Source organism: Engystomops pustulosus, chromosome 6 (genome assembly GCF_040894005.1).
Source record: "Engystomops pustulosus chromosome 6, aEngPut4.maternal, whole genome shotgun sequence".
In the NCBI taxonomy this organism is placed as follows: Eukaryota; Metazoa; Chordata; class Amphibia; order Anura; family Leptodactylidae; genus Engystomops; species Engystomops pustulosus.
The window spans coordinates 160,513,873-160,535,293 of record NC_092416.1 but is presented as its reverse complement, the minus strand read 5'-3'; the positions used below and the strand labels follow the sequence as shown (position 1 = coordinate 160,535,293).

Below are 21,421 nucleotides of genomic sequence, written 5' to 3'. Positions count from 1 at the left end.
CAACGTAATTGACATAATTGTACTAAATTTAATTTTCATTAGAGATCTGATCAGTGCTGGGACCCCCCTCCACCAGTTCGTGAGAATGGGTGTCCCAGTCCCATTAATTGAATGAAGCGCAGGTTGAGCATGTGCCCTGCCGTTCCATGCAATACTATAGGAGAGAAGGAAATTGCTGAGCAGAATGTATGGAGATCTCTGGCACCACCTGTCATTGTCAATGTTAGTGCCAAACATAACCAAGCACTTTGCTCTTCAATTTCTTAAACTCCTATGTTACTGAATGGAGCGGGAGGATGCATATTGACCTGCTGCTCCACACATTAGTGAGAACAAGATCCCTGTTCTATGGATTGCTGGGGGTCTAGCCTTGGATTGATGGAAGTCCCAGCAGTCAGACCCCAACAATCAAATTGTTATGCCCTATCCTGTAGATAAAGGATATCAAGCAAGTTTGGTACAATCCCTTGTAGGTCAAAAGACGGCAGCAGAGATCCATATGTGATAAGTGTAATAAGACTTTTAGGCTGGGTTCATACTGTGGTTATGACACGGTTTTACCACAACTAATGTAAAATCGCTGGGCGGTATTGACCAAATTTTGATGTAAAATTACTGAAAAACTGCAAACTAAATTTCCAACTCACTATGGCACTTGTAGGAGGAGCAAAAACGGGCTTTATGACAACCGCATGTCACCTGTATGCCACAGTAAGTGTCTTCTATTGTGTTGACAGTGTTGCAAATTCGGTTCTAAATAGGACATTCTCTATACTTTGCAGCACGGTCTCACAGCTCAAATACCATATCCATTCAAATAGATCGCCATATTTCACATTAAAGTCAACTTTCCCATGTACCAGGAAATATGGCGGTGAACATGAGGACTTATTAGTCAGACTGCACCATACCTTAGGATTGTATGTAGTCACAAATACAAGAGCAGTAAACTTCATACAATACCAGAGATCCAGGGGTGAACCTTAACTCTCTACTGAGGCGAGCTAAAGAATGGTGACCCATTTCACCTCTTGTTGTGGAAATATATCATGGTTTTTTAGTAGGTGTCTTACACCTGTATTGACATCACAATGGGGGTCATTCACTAAGGGCCCGATTCGCGGTTTCCCGACGTGTTACCCGAATATTTCCGATTTGCGCCGATTTCCCCTGTATTGCCCCGGGATTTTGGCGCACGCGATCGGATTGTGTCGCATTGGCGCCTGCATGCACGCGTCGGAAATCGGGGGGCGTGGCTGAGCGAAAACCCGACGGATTCGGAAAAACCGCCGCATTTAAAAAAATAAATGTGTCGCTTGGGACGCGCTTACCTTTACTTGGTCCGGCCCGGTGAACTCCAGCGCGTTCAGATGCTTTTCAGCGCAGCAGCGCCACCTGGTGGACGGCGGAGGAACTACCTTGATGAATCCCGGCCGGACCCGAATCCAGCGCAGAGAATGCGCCGCTGGATCGTGAACGGACCTGGTAAGTAAATCTGCCCCAATGGGTTGACAATGGGTTTGAAAAGACACTGGGGCAGATTTACTTACCTGGTCCATTCGCGATCCTGCGGCGCGTTCTCTGCGCTGGATTCGGGTCCGGCCGGGATTTATTAAGGCAGTTCCTCCGACGAGGAAGTTCCCTGGAACGCACTGGAATACACCGAGCCGGGCTGAGTGAACGTAAGTGCAGATGCAAGCTCCGCGACACATTTTTAAAAAAAAAAATGCGGTGGTTTTTCCGAATCCGTCGAGTTTTCGGTCGGCCACGGGCCCCGATTTCTGTCGCGTGCATGCCAGCGCCGATGCGCCAAAATCCGATCGTGTGCGCCAAAATCCCGGGGCAATTCAGGGGAAATTGGCGCAAATCAGAAATATTTGGGTAATACGTCGGGAAAACGCGGATCGGGCCCTTAGTAAATGACCCCCACTGGTTTAAAAGTGTCAGGACTTGCTTTGTAACGGGTGACTGCACCCCTGATACTGCCTGGTGGGCTGCCTGAGGTGAAAGGCTCAGCTTGCTTCATGCCTGGTGCACCCCAGCTGAGAGCAGACCGTAAACTTGTAATATAATCCTTATTGATGTTCCCAGTTATGAATAAATAGATAATAATCATCCTAAGGGTAGCTTGACCCGAATATTTGCACCCACCACCAAAATTCACTTTAGTTGATTGGCTGCTCCTAAACATCCAACCCAAAAAACAATTGCCTGTCCAAGTACCATCAAAGGTTGAATGATGAGAATTAGAAGTGACTGCTAACTGTAGTGTCAGATCATCCTAAGGCACATTCTGGGCTTTCGAGATGCCGCAAACCTCCTTCTAGGCTGCGGATGTTAAGTAAACTGATTGACAATCAATGACCTACAAATCAAAGAAGAGTGATTCTGGGATGATGCCGGTCCATGAATTCCTCATTTAGATTCATGAGTTCTATTTTGCTGTTTAACAGCGCATCCAGCGGAACGCCGGTTGCTTAGCAACACCAGGGATTCCGCTTTTTATTGACTACGCTAAACACCTGTAGTGTCTAGGAGCCTTGAAGCCATAGACCATAACATAGCAAAATACCAGTTATACATTCAGAGGTAAACCAGATGAAGGCGTCAAGCAACTACTCATCACAAAATCACACTGGGATCCATAATAATACTATCAGCTAGTAAAATATGTCATATTGCGACGTACTCTTCATGTGTGGATGAGTAATGGCCATATGGTTGTGCAGTCTGTTTTTCCTCATTAGTAACATACATTGTATGGATGTGTTTGTATGTACAACTTATGTAACATCGGTCATTAGGGAAGATGATAATAGGAGTGTTACTGCATTGGTATTTCATCATAGAAACATAGAATTTGGTTAAAAAAGAACTTGAATGCGCTGCGATTGTTAATCTGACAACGTATATAACTGTTGCTAGGCGACACGAATGACCTCGTACACCCTCGCCTGCTTTTGTGCTCCGACACATCCATTTCTGTAAGATGCATTTATTCCACAACTAGCTGGGATGTCACCGTGCTCCTAGGTTATGTGATTAGAGTCCCTATTAATGCAAAATGCCCTTTCATACCCATCAAAGGGGGAAAAAAAGTATTATTTTTTATCACAAATTGGTAGAAAAACAGAAAAGTGGAGTTTTTGCAGAAAGCACAGTATATTTGCATTTAAAGGACATCTACCACCTGGATGAAGGATTGTAAACCAAGCACACTGACATACTGGTGTGTGCCCCTTCTGCCAGGATCCGCTCTTCTTTTGGCTTCATATGCCCTTGTTTTTACAAAAAATGGCTTTAAATATTATGCAAATTAGCTCAATTAACATGTATTAAACTATAAATAACAGGCTGTGTGATGAATTGTGACATTATTTGCTGATACATTTTGTACATCAGTTTATTTTTTATGCTATTTTGCGGCAGGTATTATCTGTGCCTACAGTTACGTGCTGACATCATTAGCGGGCGTCTACCCTGTTCCTTTGTCACTCATGCCCTATTGGGGTCTTATACTGTACAAGCTGAGCTTGGTGACTATGACCCAGAGGAGAATCAAGGAAATTATGTGAGTGAACTTCGTTTCTCCCCTAATCAGACAAGAGAGTTGGAAGAAAGAGTGATGGAGCTTCACAAAACATACAGGTAACAGTCCTGAGATTAGGATACAGCAGGTGACAACCTAAACAGATGTTGTGACCTGCCATCATCTTATTATAGAATTGGTGGAAAAACAGGTCTAATTTGTATTTTCAATGTTCATTCTGTGTTTAGGAGTCCAGTGGGTGGTCCTACTCACTAATTGGCCACCCACTGCAAGAGCGAGACCGCCCACTATATGTGTTTAATTCCAAATGATGGCTGATAATTAATTCTATAGGCAAAAGATACTATTTTATACAATAGACTCAGCTATATCTATTTTTTACGGAATTTCTCTGTATTGGAAATGATCTGCAGATTACTCCGTGTCAGTTTTTTTATTTGTAGTATATGTAGACTGCAAAGGACAAGCAGAATTTAAAGGCAACCCGTCAGCAGAAACCACTAGCAGTATGTCTCAAACAGCTGAACACCTTCCAGGTGATATTTCTTTCATGGCCCAGGTTGGTGGCATCATCCAGAAAATCAACTTTGAAGTAAGTGTAAACTTGTTGTATAAAGTCGAGGAGGCGGAGACTTTGACACTGAATTCAAGCTTTCCCTGTCTCAGAACATACCTTCAATTGATGGTTCTGCACCTAGAGAAATCCCTAACTAAATCTCCTGAAGTCCAATGCATGAGGAAGAGGCGGTTCAGAACTCCACACCCTGACTCTCCGCTTTCTTGACTTTATACAAGCAATCTACATCTCACTTCAAAGTTGATTTTCTGGGTGATGGAACCACACTGGGCTATGAAAGAAACATGATTCATGTGATACACATGTGTAAAACTGATAGACAACATACTGGTAGTAGTTTATTAGGCCAGTTTCTGATGACAGGTTCCCTTTAAAGAGCCCAACAGAGAATCAGAGGATCCTCTGGTGGGCTGAGACTAATTCTGGACCCCAGAGGTATAGCAGAAGACAACCTATTTTGGAGGATGACAGAGTCTATTTCCCGGGGTATGAAGGTTGGGCTCCAAAAATAATTTTATCTGGAAATCCAAGTCTAACACTGATTGCATGCATAGCCTAGAATGGACTAGGTTTCTCCTCTCTTGCTTGATATTAAATTTCAGACATCTATGTGAACCATGTGAACTCTACTGTAACTCTTTAGAAATATAGAATTTGACCCTACTCTTAGGAAATGTGTCAAGACCTTAATATGGAAATGATAGCTGTGGCCTATGGTCAAAAATGTACACAAGATCTACATAAAATTCACATAAAATTTCTTGTGGAGGTCATTTATTTTGCTATTACTTGTGGCTCTTATTGATATGCTCTTCCGGGACTATAGCAGGAGCACTAGTACTGCGTCGCCCGCGTACATTGATGGCAAGGTCTGTGTGTAGTTGTGCTATTCCAGGTGAGCCGGATATAGAGACACCGAGGCTCCTTTACAAACAATGACCATTCTCTAGCAGAGAAGTTAAAGGTTTTGTACCTTACCCCTGCAGATGTTGTATAATATGATCGAGGAACACTGCTTCCCATTGTCTCTGCTCAGGATTCAGTAGGCTGTGATTATCTTTAAGGAAAACTAGTGTTCTGCAGAATTTATCTTGTAAACATGTCACTTATAGAACCGGCCTATGAGACTTCCCTTTTTTATATATCACATGTAAAACGTTGTACTTTTGCATTTATATATATATATATCTTTTATCCAGAGGAATGACTCCGGCCGAGGCCGAAATACATTTTCTAGAAAATGCCAAGAAGTTGTCAATGTATGGAGTAGATCTACACCATGCCAAGGTAATGGGATGTAGGGATCATCCACCAGTGACTGCCGTCTTCCTTTCTTACTTACTTGTAGACACTAGTGGTGTCCACAAGGCTCAGTTTGCACCTCCGTTGGGGGTTAACGTTACACACTCCGTTTTTGGAGAGCGTAACAGAAACTAAAAACAGAAGGTGAAAGAAAATCCTTCGTTCCCCATTGACTTCAACCTGCTGATCACAGGTATTAACTGGGCCTTAGTCTATTCCATGTAGGGAATAGAATAGCGAACACCTTATACGGATGCTAAAGGGAATCCCATCTGTTTAGAGTCCATTCTGTTATAATGGTAAAAATAAAATAGACTTACAGGTTACATCACATTTTCCTATTCACTAATTCGGGAACAATATGCCAATACAGGTATTTTGATTTAACCCTGTATGCAATGATCATTAGTTACATGCAACAGTATTTCACACTGCTTAAAGGGATTGTTCATTGATTTCAAATTATTTTTAAACCAACACACAAAAAAAACCCTCATCTCACAGATCCCCTGGTTACCTCTCCTTCTCTGCTCTGCACTTTCTAGTTCAGTCATAACATCCCAACATTTGATGCATTGAAGTCTCAACTCTCTTTCATTTACTTTAAAGGACTCTGAAGGTATAGATATAATGCTGGGGGTTTGTGCCAATGGGCTCCTGATCTACAGAGACCGGTTGCGAATAAACCGGTTCGCCTGGCCCAAAATCTTGAAGATTTCATACAAAAGAAGCAACTTTTACATTAAGATCCGACCAGGGGAAGTAAGTGAAATGTCAAGTATCATGGACTATCATGGAGTATTATCTATCTATCTATCTATCTATCTATCTATCTATCTATCTATCTTCTATCCATCACATATCTATATTTCTGTCTGTTCATCGATCTTATCTATCTTTCCATGTCATATCTATTGTCTCTTTCTATCTTCTATCCATCACATATGTATATTTCTATCTATCTATATCTCTATTTCCTTTTCCACAGTATGAACAGTTTGAAAGTACCATTGGATTTAAGCTACCAAATCACAGAGCGGCCAAGCGTCTTTGGAAGGTCTGCATAGAACATCACACATTTTTCAGGTTGGTGTTAGAATTTCCACAATGGAATATTGGACTGGAGTCATCGGTTTGTATAAAATTTACTATTATCCAGCATAGTACATTTATGGAGCTGTTTTAGTTCACATTGGGTCATAGTTTTGTTTAGGGTCATGGTTTCGTTATTTAATGGGTCTAAACTGAAGGAGATTCAACTGGTTTTTAAGATGTCCACTATTTGGAATATCATAGCAAACTCTTCTATTCTGGCTACTAAATGAATCGTAAAGAACTTGTGACTAACCAATAAACCCAAAAATCTCCCTGAAATAACTTAAAAGTCTTAGAGATAACATTTATTTTGTTATTTGCTTATTCATGAGATGGCTAAGGGTCCTACCACCATCTCCCAGCTGTGGGGCCCCCAGGAATCAGATACTGATCACCTGCTTATCCTGTGGATAGTTGATAAGTGCTGATTCTGGGTCAACCCTAAACAAAACCAAAACAATTTGGTGGGTATTCCTTATGTGAGGTGAACCCACAAGCTGATGACAGCAGAGTAGAACCTGCTCTGAGTTTTGAGGCTTCCTAAAAATCTCCAAAACTGCATTTTTAAATTGCAAAAATTGTTAGAAGTTTATTTCCACCACTGCCATATTCTGGAAAGATTAGTAACACAGGAACAAATTTATTTTTGTGCTTGTAAGCTTTCTGACAAACATGATGATTGAAATCTAAAACCAAGTCAATGTAGATGTCGAAAAAACCTACAAGAGCCATGCATCTGATTTAGGAGGAGACTTGCGTCTCGTCAAAGTTTTGCTAATGTTTCCAGACACCGGACCTGGTGTTCCCGTCCGAGGTGCGGTCGCGCGACCCAGACATATTGCCGGATGAACACCCAATCTGGCAATGGGACTGGCCAATCATAGACTTAGCTTGTTTTTGCTGGATCGGCTCGGACCCAAACGGAAACATCGGATTTGCTCTTCTTTAGTCAGGGGTTATCAATATATTTTGATGTAGGTCTGGACATAAACATGTTTAACCTGTAAATTCTAAATGGAAATTAAAAATTTTGGTTGGAGAGGCCATAAAGTATTGATGAACATTACAGAATTGTTGACTTTCAGACTAGTGCTTTTTAAAAAAGACTGAAAAATAATACTAATAATGAATGCAGCTTGGAGTATTTATATGCAGGTTACATCCTGTTCAGGTCATGAGAGTTGGCATATCTCATACTCACAGGCTGACAGCTGAGTTAATATGCAGATCATGGTGGCACTGCAGTGACAGCGCCATGTGTAGGGTCACAATGGTCTGGTGAGGAATGACAATGTCGTCCTTCAGGCCTCTTCCATAATAACGCTGCAGGCGGAAATATTTTTGTAGAAATGTTCCAATATGTGCAGAGAATAAACTTCTTTTTTTTTTTCACTATTTCAGACTGGTGTCCCCAGAGCCTGCCCCTAAGGGCTTTCTAGTGATGGGCTCTAAATTCAGATACAGCGGACGCACACAGGCACAGACCCAGCAAGCCAGTGCCTTGATAGATAGGCCTGCCCCTAACTTTAAGCGCTCCGCCAGCAAGCGGTATACCCTGTCCCAGAGTCATGAAGGAGGTATGTATGGAGTCTTATGGGATGAAGGTAACAAACCGACCATAGAAAGTCATTGACTTATTCTTAAAGTGACTGTCTGTGAATGATACGTAGTTAAAATATTCAGCATCTTTTCTAGTAAATTTGGCACAGTTCCTCTAACTGACAGTCTTCATTTCTGTAAAGCTACATTCACATGACAGTGTGGCTGCGGTACCGTAGCAAGGCGGGCACATAATGGCGCCCGGAGGAGGCGCTGTATTCCGGGGAAAGATAGGACATCTTTTTTCGGCTACGGAACGGTACGGTGCTGCACGTATTGCGCCCTACGTCCTTTGCCATATATGGGACATATATACGTTGGACGTATATACATCCTCCTCACAGCCGTGTGAATGTAGCCTAAAACAGTCACCCATAATAAAAAAGAAACACACATTTTTTGGATTCTTCGTCCACGGCTCCCGAAGCCTTAGTGATGCTTCATTGAAGCCAATGTAGTACACCTCCACTGTGCATGCGCCATAGATTAGGTGCATGAGCAACGGAGCGGTGGTGTACTATGCTAGCTCCATTGAAACAATGTCCAGGCACCGAATGAACAGGAGATGAGTCTGATGTGCCCTATATCAGACTCATATCTAAGTAAGTGTTTGTTTTTTTAATAGCTGCGCAAGTTGATATAGGGTACTCCATAAAGGGAACTTTTTAAAGGGATGGACTAATGGACTATGGGTATTTGAGGCTGGATGGCACTTAGACTGGTTTGGTTCAAATAACATAGTTTTATGGTTTATTTTTTTGGTTCTTATCCTCATCCTATTATTCACATATGTGTTCAGGATTTTCAAAACAGTCTGCAGTCAATGAAAATCATGAAGCATCTACACCGGAGAAAAACCACGAACCATCTGAGCATGAAGGAGAGGAAGAAGGGGAGGAAGTGACCACTCCAACCAAAATCAAAGAGCTGAAGGTGTGTGATGGATGAATAAATATGTTGTATGTACAATTCGGTCATTATTCCAGAAATAAGATCTCCATAGGGTAGGTCATCAGTATCAGACTGGTGGAGGTCCGACACATGATTTCTGGTTCTCTTTGTAGCTTCCAGTGCTGGTAGAAGCCGAAATTGCTGATGGTTATCAGACCTCCATCCATCTGATAATGACAGAGCAATAAAGAAAGTAGATATGGAGCGATAGTTGCATAGCAGCGACTACAGGCACCAGATTCTGTTAAAGGGAATGTCCTCCCTCCATAATCTGTTCTCTATATGAGGATCAGCTGCAGCGAAAGCTAAGTGTTTTATAGTACCCTTATAAAAGCATAGGAATCCATGTAAAATATTCTCATACTGACTCCTATAGTGGAGGGGACTCTTTTCAAGGAACACCATTGTCAGACAAATCAATGAGGGGGGGCCCTTCACTAAGGCGGCGGTCACACGTGCCGCTAGCGTTGCGAACATAATGCAAGGCTAGTGCATGGGGGGGCAGGCTTCAGCTTTCCAGGGAAACACATACGAATGTGAAACAATGCAAGGCTCGCATATGAGATTGGGCCAAGACCCGCCCCCGGTGTGTTAGCGTTGCGATCATAGTGGCACATGTGACCCTGGTCTAAGAAGTCCATATACAGGATACATCCCTTTCAAGCTGTTGTGCTTTAGATATCTGTGTGTAACATTTTACATTTTGATAATTGAGGTTATTGTTTGCATGGTTTAGGGTTCATTTCATGCTGTTTATCCTGTTTTTTGTCATGTTCATAATTATTCCCCAAGCAATACAAATTGGGGTAGGGTTGATAAATAAAAAATATGATTTTTTTCCCTTGAACTAAAGCTTTTTACCCCTGCAGCCTCAACTAAGGTATTCTGGATCAATCATGTAACTAAACTGAAAAATGCATTGTGTACGGCCCAACTACCATGACTGTTACCATGAAAATGCAGTGCAATCTGCTAGTAGTATGTTAAAAGGCAGGAGGAGCTGAACAGCTATAGTTTCCCATCTTCAGCTGGCATATTATAGAGCAGGAGGAGCTGAGCAGATTGTACATAGTGTCCTATCTGCAGGCAGCATGTTATAGAGCAGGAGGAGCTGAGCAGATTCTACATAGTGTCCTATCTGCAGGCAGTATGTTATAAAGCAGGAGGAGCTAAGCAGATTCTACATAGTGTCCTATCCGCAAGCAGCATGTTATAGACCAAGAGGAGTTGAGCAGATTGTACATAGTGTCCTATCTGCAGGCACTATGTTATAGAGCAGGAGGAGCTGAGCAGATTGTACATAGTGTCCTATATGCAGGCAGCATGTTATAGAGCAGGAGGAGCTGTGCCGATTGTACATAGTGTCAGCGTCGGACTGGGTTTCCTAAGGCCCACCAGAGAAAATCCATCTGGGGGCCCACTCTTCATTATCCCCCAGGAAATATACTCTAGCCGCCTTCAAATTGTGTTGTTTTCTGATGGACCTCTGGGATTTAGTATTGGGCTGAGCCAGGGCCCACCGGAGGATCCTCTAGTACTCTGGTGGGCCAGTCCGACACTGCATAGTGTCCTATCTTGCAGGCAACATGTTATAGAGCAGGAGGAGCTGAGCACATTGTACATAGTGTCCTATCTGCAGGGAGTATGTTATAGAGCAGCAGGAGCTGAGCAGATTGTACAGTAGATTGCAGTGTCCTACCTGCAAAACTGCATTTTCATGGTGACATAGTCACGTTAAGGCTTGGGCTCTGTGAGTCATGAAGCATGATAACTGTAACTTCAAGTGTTTCCTAGACTTGTGACAACTTTATCAGTAAAACAGTTACACAACACGTTTGCAATCGTTTACTTTGTCATAGTAAATGCACATACATCACTATGTAGTCCTATGGAATACAGTACAATTATCACAGCTGTCATTCTAGAAACGAAAGGTGGGTTAGGCTAGTTTCACACAGCCATATGTCATAGCCTGGGCGAGCATAGAGCAGCCCTCCGGAGGGCGCTGCTCACCCATTCCCATTCCATAGTGAAGCATGGTTCCCGGCCGTAAACACGGGAAAAGATCCTGCTCTATCTTTTTCCCGTGCATGGTATGGTACAGTGCCACAGGTATGGTCACCGTAACGCCGCCAGGCCCCATAGCCATCAATGCAGGCATATACGCTGCCACAAACTTGCAGACGGATATACTTCCACACAATGGCTGTGTGAAAGAAGCCTTACTGTTAACAAAATTATGGGGGAGATTTATCAGTGTCTGAGAGCAAAACTGTACTAGTTGCTCATGCCAACCAATCAGAGTTCAGCTGTCATTTTCCCACAGCTGTTTATTTTATGAATACTGAGCACTGATTGGTTGCCATGAGCATCTAGAACTGATTTGCTCTGGGACACTTCCAATAAATCTCTTCTTTCTGTGTAGTAATAACCATTGTAGTGTGTTTGTAGGTTTTTACAAATGCAATGCAAACGCCCTGAGGATATACAAAATACTGTGTGCTAGTTACCGATCGCATGTAACGCAGATGTAATCGGGCCTAGACCCTACCCTGGGTATCTGCATTGTGTTTTTTAATGTGTGAACGCACCTTAAGGACAAAGGATAAAGATAAGTTTGGTGGGGGTCCAATACCCGGTACCCCACAGATGAAATGGAACAGGAAGCAGACAGCTCCATTCTCAGCTTAGTGGCTGAATCAAGGCATTGCAGCTTAAACTGTGGTGGTGCGAGGGGATATTCTTCCACCAATCTGATATTGATAAGCAATATGCAGAGCAGGGGTGTAACTACAGGGGTAGCAGCCATAGCAGCTGCTTTGCGGCCCATAATGTCAGGGGGCCCCTGCATCTGCAGTATTGGGTGTGTATATGCTAGATGTGTGGTGTGTATATACTGTATATATGTGAGTGTATATATATATAATGGGTATTTACTATATGTATGTTTATGCTGTATTTGTGTACATGCTGCGTGAGTATACAAATATGTATAATTTTTAAGGGGGAAGTGGGCCCCATTCATAAGTCTGCTATGGGGCCCTGTCTTTCCTAGTTACGCTGATGATGCAGAGGTTATTCATATATCAAACCCCCTTTAAGTAATGATGTATAATGAGTGTAATGAGTTATTCCGGCTCACAGGTTCCTATGTACTGTAAGGAAAAAGAAAGCGTTACTACACGGCACTACTTTGCAAATCCAACATTTTATATATGCTTATTGATTAATTTATTGATTTTATTTTATTTTTTTTAACACTTCTGTTCCAATCCGAATGGGGTTTTACAGGCCGCTATTCATCTCTCGAGAATACTTCAGACCACAAGCGTGTAAACCTCAGAGCAAGATAACCACACTAAGTGTGAAACATGACAGTACCAAACCCCCCAGCACCAGGCGGCACGGAGTACCCCATCAGTACACTACATGTAACTAGTCATCAATATACATGTAAGAAGGACATCATTGGCGGAGCCCCAGGACACATAAGGAAATGTTACACTAGGGCGAACCTGCATATAGAGATATGAACTCTTCTCCATGTATTTCTTGCCATATGTATAAACAGATATCTCATGTGCATTGTGTATGTTTCTGCATTGTGTAGTATATGCATCTTTGTATTCTTTTTGTACACTTGAACATTGCTGCCTATTTTTTCTGATATAACCTGAGTTTATGTCATATGTCATTATATGTCCACAAGTAAAATCCAGGTGTTGGATCTAGATGTTAAGTTGCTGCTTATCTATATTTCTGTGTATCCATATATGTCTGTATGTGTTTCTCACACTCACTCGCTTGCTTCTGTTTCTTGCCTATTGCTACCAGTCGGAGCAAGAGAGCACTCCCCGGCACAAGGAGGTACCCACCTATAACCAAACATCCATTTACCTATCCTAGTCCCCATCTACCTACCCCAAACCTAGCATCCAGCTAGTACCCCTCTATCCCCAATGTACCTTAGTACCACGTTTGTCAATGTGGATCCCATCAGCCTATCCTAAAATCTATCCCACATCCTACCCACCTACTAACCCTTTCCCTAAGTGCATTAAAGCAGCCCCATGGTGGCCAATGTAATAGATTACTGGTTCTTATATACAGTCATATATTGAGTGGTGCTCACAAATACAATATAGCACACACCAAGTTAAATTACACGGTCCCAAGAGACATTAGAAAAATCTTCTTAAAGTGGTTGGACCACAAAGGATATTGATCATCTATCCAAAGAGGTAGCTAGGGGTCCCACCGCTGGCATTGTGTATGCAGGACCACCACTCCATTACAAATACTTCTTACTGTATGACGGAAGGGCTTAGATCCCCCATTAGTGATCATACAGTTCTGTTGGGTTCCATGGTAAGTCACCATGTATCCTTTGTTAGACATCAAAAATTCAGCTCTGAAAAAGTTTTCACACAGCCAAATTGATAAGAAATGTAAGCCTTTGGGTAATGAAAAAAGACATTAAAGGTGTTGCCCTTTGGGGTAATTTTCTTTTTAAAAAGTAGAATGGGTAAAAAATAGAGTTAAGGGGGTTGTACCTCCACAGAATAGGGGATAACATCTGATCAGTGAAGGTCCAAATGCTGGGACCCCTAACAATTTGGAAAATCGGGGTCCCTTTTTCACTAATGGATGATCCATTCAATATTATGAGAATGTTGTAAATTGTCAAGCACAGCGCTCAGGTATCTCCAGCATTCCCATTCTCTGTCTATGGGAGTGCCAGAGATACCCAAGTGCTGTGCTCAGCAATTTGTGACACTCCCATAGTAGTGAAAGGAGCATGCTCAACCTGCCGCCCTGGATCGTTAGGTACAACCCCTTTAACATTACCTGCCTCAATCACCCCATGTTATTCAACTAATTAGAGTTCTCTCTAATTCTTGGTCCAACTTAAAGAACATCTACCAGCACATTGACATACTGGGGTGCGCCCCCTCTAGCAGGATCTGCTCTTCTTTAACCTTCCTATGGCCTTGCTTTTAAGAAAATAGACTTTAAAAATTATGCAAATGAGCCCGAGGATCTCTAGTCTCCATTAACACCTATAGGATCCGGAGTCCCTCAGGCTAATTTGCATAATTTTAAAAGCCTTTTTTTGGCAAAAACCATGGCATACGAAACTAAAAGAAGAGCAGATCCAACCAGTGGGGCACACACCGGTATGTCAGTGTGCTTGGTTTACAATCCTTCATCCTAGTAGTAGATTTCCTTTAACATGATCATTGTATGTGGAGTGCTAATGCTGAGGTCATTGACTATCTGCAGTCACTTTCTGCATATTGAGAGGAGCACAGAGCAGCAAGGACCTGAGAAGCATCAGAAAGCAGTACTGGGGGTTAGGGAGGTGAATATTGCTAAATATCTCTAAAAAGTTTTAGCCAACCTGATAAGCTGTGTACAAGAAGTGTAAAATACATATCCACACATCAAGAAATTAATTTTATTATTTAATATGAAGGGCATATCAGCAGCACAACACTGGAGTAACATGTACATGCATCTTTATACATTTGCTTCATCTTTTTACAGTTCAAGTACAAGGATGTCCATTCCACATCAACTATAGCCTGGTGTAGATTTGTATTTTAATCAATGCCACTATCTACTTTAAATTATAGTAAATTTGTTTTGTCTTGCAACAGCCTCTTCTACCTAATAAAGCAATAAATATTAAGAAGTTGTTAATTTTAATGCAGGTGATGATAGGTAACTTTGTAATATACTTTATTAAGGAAAAAATGCTACTCTGGCTACTTCTTTCTTCTCCTGTAGTGAGCTTCTTAAAGCTACATGTCTTTCAACTGTAGATAGGTAAGGAGAAGAGGCTAAGAATTAACTCTAAAATATGTCACTTTATAATTCAGTTCTGTAAGGAGATAAGTCTTTCCCCTTACTGTCTGTGATACGTTAAGTAAAAAAAAAAAACTATCAGCTTCTTATTACTCTGCTGTCAGTGTAAGAATGGGAGAGAGAGAATTATTTACACTCACTGCTAAATAGTAGAAAGAAAGGAGAAAATAGTTCTCTCCCCCATTGCTCCTTTCTTCTCCTGTGGTGAGCAGTTTTTTTTAAAGCTTCTCAAGGTAGTAGATAGATAAAGAAAGTGGGTAAAGATTAACTCATTAAATACCTAGAATATATTTCACTTGCTAATCCAGCTCTGTTAGGAGACTATACACTGACTCTATGTAAAGAGTTAAATCATTAGAAATCTTATCAACTTCTATTGGTTGTCTGTGTGAGTAGAGAGCTGCTTTATACACACTGCAATAAACAGAAAGAAAGTGAGGAAAAAGGGCATAAAATCTATTACAAAGTTTACAATTATCATCTGCACTTTTGAGTTTTTGAGCATTTTGGTTAAAGGTTTAGCTACATTTTAATACATTTACTACTTAGAGTTTTATGGAAGAGTCTATCCACATAACAAATTACAGGTGGTCCCCTACATACAGATGACCCATAGTTAAAGACTGACCCCTCTGCCCACTGTAACCTCTGGTGAAGCTCTCTGGATGCTCTACTATAGTCCCAGACTGCCCTGATCAGCTGTAAGGTGTCTGTAATGAAGCTTTATTGATAATCCTTGGTCCCATTAAGGCAAAAAAAATTAGAAATTTGAAACTCCAATTGTCACTGGGGCAAAAAAATGTTTGTCTGGATCTACAATTATAAAATATACAGTTTCAACTTACATACAAATTCAAGAACAAATTCAAGAACAAACCTATGGAACCTATCCTGTACTTAACCTGGGGACTGCCTGTATATAGGAAACTGTAGAGAAGTTTATGAAAATGAAACAAGATCCTCAAAAGCAAATTACAGATTTTTTCATAGATCAGTCGGAAAAAAACAGGATATTCTGGAAGTGGAGTGGCTGACCTCAATTTAGATAATCCTGTCCACATCATGGAACCTTTAGGATATTCACTTTCTAATATATTCCATATTTTATTATTTAGCCAAATTTAAATGGTAACCTTCATATATAAATTCCAGGTCCTTATTTCTGCTTAATTACATTACATTTAATGATCTCAATGTTAGTAAGAACCTTAAAGGGGTATTCCCATCTGGGCATTTACATTTAATTAAATTAATTTTCCATTTATAAACATTTCTTCAATTGGATGTTAATTAAAAAAATGTTCCTGTGTGAAGATAATTTCTCACAAATGTAGTCATATGATCCCTTATAAACCAGATAGCTTCCTCGGATACGACCACGTCACACTCTGGCAGCGGTGGCCAGACTTGCGCTATAAAGTCCTGCCGGACCACCAGGATTCAGCAATCATTACCACAGGACGGCTGTGCGACATGTAGTAACTCCCGGACATTTCATATACAATAACCTTTTGTTTCTTTGTGCACTCAATTCATCAGAGGTGGCCGTATCCGAGGAAGCTATCTCGTTTCTAAGGGACAACATGACAACATTTATGAGAAATTATCTTCACACAGGAACATTTTTTTTAATAACATCTAATTGAAGAAATGTTTATATATGGCAGATTAATGAAACTGAATGCGAGTGCCCAGATGAGAATACCCCTTTAAGTTAGCCCCTAAATTAGCCCCAACGCCTTGAAATTAAAATCCTATTATATTTAATCTAGTCAATTCAATCTTTTAGGTAGAATAGAGACAGAGTCATGAGGCCACCCGCTTGATTGCCTGCCCGCCCCTAAATCTTTCCTGCATTTATTTCCCCCATTTTACCAAAACTTTCCCGGTTTAGAGGATTCGTGGTGGACATGCCTGCTGCAACTCTGCATCCCTCATAGCCATTTTTATAATCACGTGTTCTGTTTTCTTAAACTACAGGAACCCCTTCACTGCCAGAGAGGTCTACAGCATGTGGTGGAGTGAAGGGGTTAAGAGTTGGGCATTAATACCTTTTTTTTTTTATCATATCCCATTATTAGTTCCTGGATAAGTCGCAGGACGTCTTACTGAAGCATCAGGCCAGCATCAACGAGCTGAAGAGGACACTGAAACAACCCAATAGCAAACTAGTCCACAGGGAACGCGGGCGGGAAAAGAGGCTGCCCTCCTCGCCTACATCCTCATCCTCCAAACATGAGGTCAGTGGGAGCAACGTCTACTCTGTGAGTCTAAGGATGGCTCATCATGACAATTGTAGACAATCATTGGCCTGTGTAGAAGGTCCAGACAACAAACAAGCAAACTCATTTTTAGGTCTCATGCAAAAAAAAAACCTATATCAAGGACTTGATGTTGTTTTTGCAATAATCTGGCATTGATCGTTGTATAGACCCTTAGACATTCATTTAACTCATGATTGGTCATGCCCCATGTCTCGGGCCCTACACTAGGAATAATACAGGCTGAATAAGAGGCGGACATATAATATGTTGTGCTTTCGTGCGCCATTACTTCTCAACACATAATTAGTTTTCAAGGCTAATTACAGTAAAACCGGATGCCAAGATAACCGGATAACCGCGATAAGCTCCGGCAGACAGCGACTTATATGATTACATTCAGATTTCTTTACGATTTCACACTTCATAGAACAGTCGGTGCAGTATTTGCATAGTTGGTGCTGCTTTCAATTTGCAGTCTTTTTTTGGGTATAAATTGCCATAAAGTTGTGTACATATTCTCTAGTTCTTTTTAGAGAATTGAAATCATATGTGTGTTTTACATTTTTCGCACAAACAACCAGTTTCGGCAAAGCTGACTTTGCAGCATATCCCCCCCCTTATTTGGCTATTAAGCATTCAGAATCTCTGAACTCATTGAAAAACTAAGTCAACGACAAGACATGAAAACTTGCTTAATCTATTTCAACCCCCCACCCCACCAGGATGAGGCTTGAATCAAATTTATGCACTTTGTGAAAAACGCTGCTCTTAATACTCTCGGACAACAGCGTCCACAAATATGTATTTGTTCCGAATGGGGTGTGCCAGAGATTTACCTTCTATTGAGGATTATAGGTTTGCAATTATTACACCCCTTTAAAAAATGACATGGTCAACTGCTTCTGCCAGTTCGGTGGGTTCAATTGGCAAAGAGTTGTGGGATCTGTGACAGAGTGCAACTGGGGGGAACAAAATGGCATGTACTGTCTGTCCTTTTCTAGAGCTGACCTCATAAAAACCTAACCATTAGAGATAAATTCTACAGAAAAATTATAAAATGATACTGAGACAACCTGATTATCCAGACATTTCTTTCTAAATGCTAATGGGGTATTCCTATTTTAATAAGTAATGGATATTGTTTGAATAACGAAAAGTTATACAAATTTCCATTACACTTTCTGTATCAATTCCTCACGGTTTTCTAGATCTCCGCTTGCTGTCATTCTATAGAAAGCTTTAATGTTTACTTCCAGTGGACAGAAATCTGACCTGGTCACACAGGTGCACGGCTCGTTATATCGAACATCTCTGATTACTCTCTGTGATACAACAAGCAGTGCACCTGTGTGACCATGGTCAGATTTATGTCTACTGTTAAGAAACAATGAAGCTTTCTATTGAAAGACAGCAAGCAGAGATCTAGAAAACTGTGAGGAATTGATACAGAAAGTATATTGGAAATTAAATTTTTTCCTAATACAAACAATAACATCAATTTGCTGAAATGGGAATACTCCTTTAGGTATTCCTACACCTCAATGGCTTCATGGCAATGTGACATTAGAAGGGTCGTCCAGTTTCAGGATAGGGGCTAAGTTGCTGATCAATGGGACTCTCAGTGGTGGGACCCCCACAGATCATGAGAACAAAGGTATTTTGTAACCCCTTACACTCCAAAAGAATGGAGTGGCAGGTCAGACATGCAAAATGTTGCTCCATTTACTGTCTATGGAATTGTCTATGGCCGAGTATTGCACTAGGGCCATCTCCACTAGAGGTTCCTGGTGTGACCGGCTGCTGTATTTATTTGGAGTACAGCTGGGATCCCCACCAATCAGTAAATTATCCCCTATCGTGGGGATAAAGGAAAACTTAAAATTTTACCTTGCTGGACAGCCCCTTTAGTAATATAAATGTCACACAGCCAGTCACAAGTTTTGATTGTGAATGTGGTCGCACAGCAATTTGATAGTTTACACAACTTGCAGGTCACAACACAACCACATTTACCATCATAAGTTGCAATATATTATTGACACATTGGGACCTTATGTCACAGGACAAGTCGCACCTCTAGCCATGTAAATAAACCGGTGAAAATGTATTAGAACTGATGAGCAAAAGAGAAACATTCATTGGCAAATCAGATAAATTCTGCATTAGGTTATTTCTATTCTTCCAATGAGAATAATCCAACACTTTGGTCTATTTTTTAAGCGTTAAAAAGCTATAGAAATCTTACAAAACCTTAAATTCCTGCATTGCTATCTTTACACAAAGGCAGACTTTGCTGTCAGGAAATTGGCATCAGATTAAATAACATTTAATGGAAAAATAAAAGATGGATCCCAAGTGGCATTTCCAAGTACATATCGGAAATGGCATCTAAATAGATTTTGTGACCTTTAGCAGTTCACCCCAGCATTTTATCCGCCAGATAATCAAGCTGTATTCAGGAGATATTTCCCTCCTCTTTGTCTTTCCTATGATGTCTGAGGAGGCCATGTACAGAATATTAAAAAAAAAAACTCTCCAGTTATCCTTCCAGGTAGAGATAGCGTAGCAATTGCTTCATTAATCCAGAACCCCATAGAGACCTTCCTTCTGAAAGTCTTGTCTGGAACATCTTAATTCAGCTTGATCAGATTTCTACTTCTCTTAGTCTCCCGAGAGATTTATCAAAGCGTTACCTTGGGGGCTGGAGCTCTACTGGAGGCCTCAGCGGCCGCTCACTGTAACTTGATTGGACTGAAGTGGTGGATATGTAGCTTTTTACCCTGCAACCATCTCAGTCTTCTTTTTTTTATAAGAGGCCATGTTCTATATTTTTCAGCTCTTAATGTTAACATTTGGCATCTTGACTTAACAGTCTGTTTCTCAGATCTTCCTGCGGTTGCAGTGTTCTTTTCTGTAACCTTCAATGTCTTTATTCCTGGCTCGTTTTGGGTTTTGCTTTCAACATGGTTAAGGAATGTTAACCCGACATATGGCCGAATATACATTCATGATTCTATATTCCGCCTCCCATCTATGAAAAACACTTGTGCAACATTGAAGACCACATGTACCAGGCCAACAGTGGTATCTGGTCAACAATATTTTCTTTTAACAAGTTGCTATAAACTATGACCAAATACCTTCTGCTAAGGCTCAGTTCACACCTACATCAGGGCTTCCGTTACACTCTCCTAAAATTGGGGCAAACTAAGGACAGAAGGTAAATAAAAAGGACCCATTTCACCTTTTGTTCCCCATTGACTGTCATGTACGGAAGGTTGTCTTCTGTTACAATTCCGTTTCTATTAGCGAAAAATATTTTTTCTACTTCCTAATACATTAGAGTAAATGGAATCTGCCAAATGTAGGTGTGAACTGAGCCTTATTGAGCTAATATCAACGCAACAATACAGATCAAAGTTCTAGACCCCATGGGGCACATTTACTGAGCTCCGTGGCCAGTTTTCTGTCGAACTTTGCATGTTCTTTCTAGTGCAAACTGCTTGCACGTGTATTTAAGAAGTGTCCGCACTACATATGTGTCGCACGTGACCGTTTTGTGGCGCGGGTGCACTATTCTTCACGCGACACAAATTTCTGCACTGAAGGGAGCGTTCCGGCACTAAGTTGGAATGTGCAGCAATTTAACATGCAAAGTCCGGCAGAATTGTGTCGCACACCTCCTGTTAAAGGTGCACCAAAAAAAGTGGTGCCCTCTGTTGGGGCAGTGCAGGGAGTGCCAGATTCATTAAGAAAAGGTGTCAGAAATCCTGAATCTGGCGCCCCCTGCACTATACACAGGCAAACTGCACATAGTACATACTGCACTGTTCTTAGTAAATTTGTCCCGATGAGTAAGAATAATGGCCATGGGTTCCTCACCAGTAAGATACCAGTTGCTTTACTAAAACTTAGTTTTATTCTGGTTTTTCACAGGACACAGATGACACTGGAAAAAGAGAAGAAGACGAGCATGATGCCACCACTGCCCAGGATTCCGATGTTTTTACCCAGAAAAGCTTGGCTTCATCTCCCGAGGTGCCTCACCTTACATTATATCCATTGTTTTCCATGGTTAACACAATGTACAGAGTAGCCTTACCTTTATATAATAATCTGTATAAGAATATACACATTTCCATTGCTTAATGTTGGAGCGTTTGCAAATCTTTCACGTAGGATCCAAATTTATACTTTCATAGTTGACATCTTTGA

At 41.2% G+C, this 21,421-nt stretch overlaps 1 protein-coding gene across 7 annotated transcripts in view; it reads left to right on the top strand.

Annotated features, from left to right (window-relative positions):
- EPB41L1 (erythrocyte membrane protein band 4.1 like 1) overlaps positions 1 to 21,421 on the top strand; it is an 85,597-nt gene that overhangs the window by 51,822 nt on the left and 12,354 nt on the right. For 4 of the 7 annotated variants that reach the window (XM_072112117.1, XM_072112119.1, XM_072112121.1 and 1 more), the window contains exons 8-16: positions 3,430 to 3,648; positions 5,327 to 5,414; positions 6,039 to 6,191; positions 6,418 to 6,515; positions 7,926 to 8,101; positions 8,923 to 9,056; positions 12,909 to 12,941; positions 17,024 to 17,182; positions 21,143 to 21,244. In XM_072112117.1, the coding sequence (XP_071968218.1) occupies positions 3,430 to 3,648; positions 5,327 to 5,414; positions 6,039 to 6,191; positions 6,418 to 6,515; positions 7,926 to 8,101; positions 8,923 to 9,056; positions 12,909 to 12,941; positions 17,024 to 17,182; positions 21,143 to 21,244 (1,162 nt within the window). The remainder of the gene's footprint in view (positions 1 to 3,429; positions 3,649 to 5,326; positions 5,415 to 6,038; positions 6,192 to 6,417; positions 6,516 to 7,925; positions 8,102 to 8,922; positions 9,057 to 12,908; positions 12,942 to 17,023; positions 17,183 to 21,142; positions 21,245 to 21,421) is intronic. The other 3 variants (XM_072112120.1, XM_072112122.1, XM_072112123.1) reach the window with 1 other exon arrangement.